Source organism: Sinocyclocheilus grahami, unplaced genomic scaffold, assembly GCF_001515645.1.
Source record: "Sinocyclocheilus grahami isolate Dianchi unplaced genomic scaffold, SAMN03320097.WGS_v1.1 scaffold49.1, whole genome shotgun sequence".
NCBI classification, from domain to species: domain Eukaryota; kingdom Metazoa; phylum Chordata; class Actinopteri; order Cypriniformes; family Cyprinidae; genus Sinocyclocheilus; species Sinocyclocheilus grahami.
The window spans coordinates 748,030-755,242 of NW_015505228.1; the positions used below are offsets into that span (position 1 = coordinate 748,030).

The window sequence follows — 7,213 nt, forward strand, 5'->3', positions numbered from 1 at the left end:
AAAAAAAGTACAATTACTGATAAAAAAAAAAGACTACTTGTACCGTGAGTATTTGTAATTCGTTACTTCACACCCCTGGGTAGGTCACTATTGGTTTTATGCAAAACCTAATTTTTCCTGTTATCCTGATCTTGCTCGGCATGTAAACACTGTTAATGGTGTTTTGGTGTATTGTTCACATTTATGTTTACATTGACGTCAAAGCCTAAAGGAAAAAGGCGTTTTAAAAATCTTGTTGTAAGCACTTTTCTTGCATTGGTGTGTTTGTATGAGCTAGTCTGTGAGTTACCAGTCTTTTGTTGCTAAACACTTGTATATTGGATGCATGTATAATGCCACTAAATATACATAGTGGGTTTTTTTTCTGTATGACTTTTCTACTATTGTGTAGTTTACTCTGTATTTTTAAGGCAGGTGAATACATGTTTTTAGTGTCACAGAAAGAGAAGGGAAGACCTCAGAGAATCACATCCTTGGAGTTTTCCCTCTTTTTCTGCTTGTTTAGCAATTGAGACTTTCTTACCTAAAGCTCTTTTTGAACTGTCACATCAAAGCACTCGTTTTTTTTTATTCAGCTCTTTTCATCTCTGGAAATACTGCAAGGAATGTATTTCTATAGGTTTGACTTTTTTCTTCTTCCTGTCCTTGCAGCTGTTCGGAACGACCGGAACAAGAGGAAGAAGGAAGAGAAGAAGCAGGAGTGTTCGGAGAGTTACGTCTTAAGTCCTGATACGGAGCAGATGATCGAGCGGGTTAGGAAGGCCCATCAGGAAACCTTCCCCTCGCTGTGCCAGCTGGGCAAATACACCACGGTAAGTCAGAGGCAAAGCAGCTCTGAACAGTTAGGCCCTATATCCATTTTGGAATTGTAGGTAAATAAATCACAAACTAGGCATGGGCCGATTACCAGTTTCAAGGTATACCGCTGTTTGAAAATTTCACCGTTTCAAAACCGCTAATATTTTCCATTATACCGTTCCTGTGGTATGCGCTGTTTTTCATGTCTCCTCAAAGACAAAGTGTAGTGCACCGAGTGCAGTGTAAAGAGTAACACGACCCTCCTCCTGTTGGTGCGAGCGAGCGGTCAGTCACGTGTGTGTGTGTAGGACGGCCGAACTTAAGGAGCTTCCTCTGGAACTTACGCGATCGGCAACTGGCCGTTTTTGTCTTATTTCTACTCGTCTCTGTTCTGGACTTGCACAAACTGCGTTGCAATGCAATCATTTTCCAAAATGTCATTTATGTGAAAATATGAATCCGTAAATGCCCGTTAACACAGGCCAGAGATGCTGAAGACAGATGCACAGAGAAAAATACTGTAGCAGGCAGATCACTCACTGTTCATGATGCACGAACTATTGGAAGAAAATCCTCAATATTGATTTGGGGGTTTATATGAATGTGTTTCTGAGGTTTGGGTTATTAAATCAAATTATGTATATGAAATTATATAACTAAGTGATATGGAATGATATAAATGATATGTATATGAATTATATAACTAAAATGAAATAACTGTGATTACAGATTTAGGTTAAATAAAGATGTCAGTCTTTATTTTTCTTCTTTTTAGGAAACAAATCAAAGAAAAAATAAAATTCTACTGTTCCTAATATTCTGTATGTTGCTCAAAAACAAAATAGCAGGAAAAAAAATTTTTTTTTTTTACCCAGTCATTTAAAAATAACACATTTTAGAGCTGTAACGACAATACCGTGATAGTGTGAAACCGTGATATTTTTGCTTAAGGTTATCATACCGTCAAAATCTCATACCGGCCCATGCCCATCACAAACTAAGCAAACATTGTCTCTGTCCTTGAACAGAACAACAGTGCAGAACAGAGGGTCGCTCTAGATGTTGACCTGTGGGACAAGTTCAGTGAACTCTCCACCAAATGCATTATTAAAACGGTGGAGTTCGCCAAGCAGCTGCCGGGCTTCACCACACTCACTATCGCAGATCAGATCACCCTGTTAAAGGCCGCCTGTCTCGACATCCTGGTAAGAGCACAACACACTTACATGTGTTCTTGTGTCTAAAATAGTGCATGAATAGATACATTTCAGAAGTGTGAACTTACCCGTGTCTTTCATTCTCGTCTACAGATTCTGCGAATATGTACGCGCTACACACCAGATCAGGACACCATGACGTTTTCAGACGGTCTGACACTGAACCGCACGCAGATGCACAACGCCGGCTTCGGTCCACTGACGGATCTGGTTTTCGCTTTCGCCAACCAGCTCCTGCCTCTGGAGATGGATGATGCAGAGACTGGGCTTCTCAGCGCCATCTGTCTGCTGTGTGGAGGTACTGCAGCTTTTTGAACCAAATCCAGTCAGTTGCACTTATGGGCCATATTTTAGTTTGTGAATGTCGTTTTCATAAATGTTTCATTCAGTCAGTTATCACATAAAACTTTTTTTTGTTTGTTTATTAATTGTATTTTATTTGTCAGCCCTTCACTTGTGCTTTTACATTACTTGTATTAGAGCTGTCAAAATGGCTGAAAAACTAAATTCGAATTTTGCACTTTAAATATTATCAATATTCAAATTATATTTGAATTTAAAAGGCATAATTTCAGTTGGGGGGGGGGGGGGGGGGTGGCTTTTGGCTTCTCTCCTGAGGCCACAAGAGGGCACATCGAGCAAATTATTACTAATGCACTTTTATTAAAGCAATAAAATAACATGACTATCTGTGAAAAAGTACATAATGTTTATAAACCAAATATAATTAAGTTGCTTAAACAATTATAAACAAAACAGCGTCATGTATGCGTAGTTTAACCCTCAAAGACCGAGACAGCCGCCCGCGGCTATAAATAACTATTGCTCTTAAATGATTAATAACTTTTGAAACGCTAATCCAAACTGAATGCTTTAAAAAGTCACTTTAAAAAGATTCTCCGCTTTTCGGAGGTATCACATTTGTCTCATTTGCATATTCAGAGGCTCCGTAGTGTACGTGATTACGTCGTCGCATTTTGACAACGTTGATTCGTCAGAAGAAACCAATACATGTCGTTCCTCTGAGCCAAACAGGAATGATTGTTGACGCTTAGTCCCACCCCTGTGCCTAGATTGGTTAAAACTGTCCCATATTCAACCAATAAACATAGGTTTTGGTCTTTTGAACCACCAACTAGCTTGTTTCTTTGGACATTTGAACAAACACAAAGTGAAAGTAAAGTCTGCCTGCGTGCATGAAAACAAAATAACACATTTGCATGAGAGAACTTTGAAAGAGCACATAAAAACACACAATAGAATACTTTGACATTAAACAAACCAAAAACAAGGATGAAACAGCGGTACATATTGGATAAAGCGCTGGAATTTAGGTATTCGTGTCGCTAGGCGATGTCCCGTTAAAATCGATTCCGATACAGATACAGCCAGCGGATCGATCCATTTATAATATGTATATTATGTAAATAATTCTTATATAGCTCATAAAGATCATTTGCAAAAAAAATTCTGTTTAACTCTGTAAATTTCTCACTGATTTTGTGTGTAGTTTGTGAATAGTTTGTATTTTTGTTGCCGAAGACAATTTGTGCAATTCTTTTCACTAAATAGCTGCACGGTTTGTGTTTGTTGTTCATACTGAGATTGAAAATATTTATCTGAAAACAAAAAATCTTTTTTTTTTATTTTTTTTTTTTACTTTGTTATTATGTAACACTGTTTCCATTTTCTTTACTCCCTAAACGTTTTTGGACACATCTATATTGTTAGTAAACTAGATGGACCTGTTTTTCACTTAAAAGAGCCTATAACAATATTGTGATAAATGGCTATAACTTGCTTGGAGAATGTTATATGTAGAAGAAATTTATTTGGAAGTGTAAAACACCCAGATACAACTTTCTAAAGAAAAAAAAAATCCAAACTTCAGGAGTATCTGTTTGAGTACACCGTAAAAAACAGCCAATTGTTGCTTGCGTTTTTCTTAAAATTCGGGAAATTCATTCTTAGAGAAAACAAAAGGAAAATTGGGACTTTAAATTAGCTAGACTGAAACTTCAAGTTCTCTTGTTTATAATGATATATGAAACTTGATGCTGACTGCTAGAATAGGTCTGAAAAAACAAAGAAAAGTGCAGACGTGTCAGGTGCCCCAAAAATGTTCTAGGTCGTTAAGGGTTAATACAAAAGTCAATCACCGAGTACTTTTTTCATTTAAAAACATGAGATGCAGTGGGATGGGGAAAAAACATCTCAAGACATGTTTTTTTTAAATGTTCAACTTACATTAATTTTACATGGCTATAAACATGCGGCTCTCTTGTGTGACATGCGAGTGCAACGTTGATAGACTTCCCTCTAGAAAATGTGCAAAATATGTGTTCTGTGTGAATGGCTTGGTTTTAGTTTTGACGTAAACAACATCATCTCCGTATTGATGCTCTCTTTTTCCACAATATTTTGAATGAACAATGCAGCAGAACCAAACATTAAAAAGCAACAACACTTGCATCGTCATTGCGTTTCGTGTGCCACTGATAAGGCTGCCTGACGCACACCTAAAATTCGAATGCAAAAACTTTTAATAATAATTAAAATTGCATTAAATTTTTAGGTGTCCATCAGGCCGCCTTATCAGTGGCGCACAAAACGTGTTTTGTTAGCTCAGGGGTAGGCAAGTTCGGTCCTAGAGAGCCTAATCAGTGTCTTCAGGATTACTAAGACTATAGACAGGTGAGGTTTTTATTTTTTTTTTTTTTTCAGGGTTGGAGCTGAACTCTGCAGGACTGCGCGGCTCTCTAGAACCGAACTTGCCTACACCTGTGTTAGCCTATTTAATGTTTTGTTAGCGTATAGGCTGTTAGCCTAATGTGAATTTTTCTTAAATTCGACGAATATTTGAAATTCACATTTTTATTTGACAGCCCTGACTTGTGTACCAAAGTATATCATCCAATGCTGGCCTTTTTATTGTTTGTATTTTTGTTTTTCAATTTGATATCAATTTGACAATGTTGGTTTTAGTTTTTATATATATATATGCATGTCACTCTTTGTTAGCTGATGTTTTAAAACACTGCACTTGTGCTCAGATCGCCAGGATCTGGAGCAGTCGGATAAGGTGGATGTGCTTCAGGAGCCGCTGCTGGAGGCCCTAAAGATCTACGTGAGAAAGAGGAGGCCTCATAAACCACACATGTTCCCCAAGATGCTGATGAAGATCACAGACCTGAGGAGTATCAGCGCTAAAGGTGACATTCACAGTCACTCTTTGAACATCAAGCCTGAATCAACCAGAATCCATTCTAACATAATTTTTTGTATTTCTCAATCAGGAGCCGAGCGAGTAATAACGCTGAAAATGGAGATTCCCGGCTCCATGCCTCCACTCATTCAGGAGATGCTGGAGAATTCGGAGGGTCTGGAGGGTGGCGGTGGGGCGAGAGGAGGAGGAGGTGGAGGAAAAGGAGCGCCACCAGGAAGCTGCAGCCCCAGTTTGTCTCCCAGCTCGGCACACAGCAGCCCCTCAGCTCACTCTCCCTGAGTCTCACCCCCAGACAAGGCTCCGTACGGAACGAAACTGGTTCCAAACCAGAAATAAGCCACAGCCGACCAGCGCCAGAAACCAGAATTCCGGTAGACTTTAATCTGGGCTGACCGGACCCGAACAGTTAATCTGGCCGGCTTTCATTAGCTGAAGACCAATTGAGTTACACACAGGCCGAGCCTGCTCAAAACTCACACTGTCATTAAAACCACCAGTGATTCAGTGACTACCAGAGCCCTGCAGCTTTTCACGTATCGGTGATCTATGAAGACGGCAGAACAAATGCCCCGTGTGTGCAGAAGCGGCTCTTTTCTGTGTCTTCCTAGCTCTGCTCCCATCACACAAACTGTGAAGGCCCAGATAAGCTCTCCTTATCTGAGGGACGCTTTCTCTTGAGCCTGTGACGTTATACATTTCAATCCCTTAAAAGCAAGCTAAAGGACATTAGGACGTCAAATGTCCACAAGTCAGGGACATTTTGAACTTTCCAGCTGTTTTGGTTCTGTTTCTTTGTTTTCTTACAAAAGGATATATGAATATATGAAATCTATATTGACCGAAAAATGAGATTTGAATTTTGTGTCTTAGGTGGAATGCAGAACAGTTCTTATCTTTTCTCTCTCTCACTTTTCTCAAGAGTTAAACACAGTTATGGTCGACCCACTGTTATGTTCACTCCAAGACCTGTTCACGTCATGCACAAGGGCACGTCACACTAGCACTGAAAATCATGCGATGGGGTTAAAATGCAATTTTGTTCAGTGAGGAAATGATTTGGAGACGTATTCACAATGGTCAACTTGGCAGTTGTGGCAAAGAAATGAAAGATCTCATGTAAACAAGCAGCTTGTGATTGATGATGATGTGTTTGAGATCTCAGAGCGGTAAATGCCTTTGTGTAATGTGTATCTTTTTAATATTGTTTCTTAATTTACTCTTTAATTTTTGTAATTGTCAACTGTCGAAAGACAGAGACCCCCTCTACACAGTATTAGCAGATTATAAAATAAAAAGGAGATTTCCAAACATAATGACTCACAAAGAATGCAAGATGTATTTTTAGCGCCCACAAGAAAAACACGTCATTTCAAAAGTATTGAGAATGTTGTAACTGAGCATTTAAAACAGAACGTCATGCCTTTTTTTTGCCTGCACCTCAGTTTGTGGTAGATTTGTTCCTAATCATCTCTGTCACGTGTGTGCTGAGATGCGTCCACTGCCGCATCCTTCTCCTCTGTATCTTACAACATCACTGCCTCTGCTCTCCTGCAACAATCATTGAACAATTGTCAACAACAACACTGCCTCTGTGTGACAATCACTTTAAGTAAAGCTCACAAACAACTCTGCCTCTGTAACACACACTGATCCGCGCCAGACATCTGGGTTTAGGAGACCGCTAGCCTCGTTTTTTTTAAGTCTAAAAGCATCAAATAAGTACTGATTTCACAATTATGGTTTCCTAGAAATGCTTTAAGGTAAGACCTTGTATCGATATTTCTGATAATGTAGCATTCTTTTGTTTTAAATGAAATTAGTCTTATCTGAACCACCAGAGACATTTTGTCATTATTAACTCCTCATTTTATTCCTAACCATATGTACTTTCTATTGTGTGTGTGTGTGTGTTCTGCACAAGAAAGTCAGTCATACAGAGGTTTGGAATAACGTGTTTTTTTGGCAGAATTGT

At 39.0% G+C, this 7,213-nt stretch overlaps 1 protein-coding gene across 2 annotated transcripts in view; it reads left to right on the plus strand.

Annotated features, from left to right (window-relative positions):
* The window catches only part of rarab (retinoic acid receptor, alpha b), a 132,214-nt gene extending 125,663 nt beyond the window's left edge, over positions 1-6,551 (plus strand). For both annotated transcript variants that reach the window (XM_016269022.1, XM_016269023.1), the window contains 5 exons: positions 652-812; positions 1,827-2,003; positions 2,109-2,313; positions 5,069-5,227; positions 5,312-6,551. In XM_016269022.1, the coding sequence (XP_016124508.1) occupies positions 652-812; positions 1,827-2,003; positions 2,109-2,313; positions 5,069-5,227; positions 5,312-5,520 (911 nt within the window). In that variant the 3' untranslated portion in view covers positions 5,521-6,551. The remainder of the gene's footprint in view (positions 1-651; positions 813-1,826; positions 2,004-2,108; positions 2,314-5,068; positions 5,228-5,311) is intronic.
* The last annotated feature ends 662 nt before the right edge of the window (positions 6,552-7,213 follow it).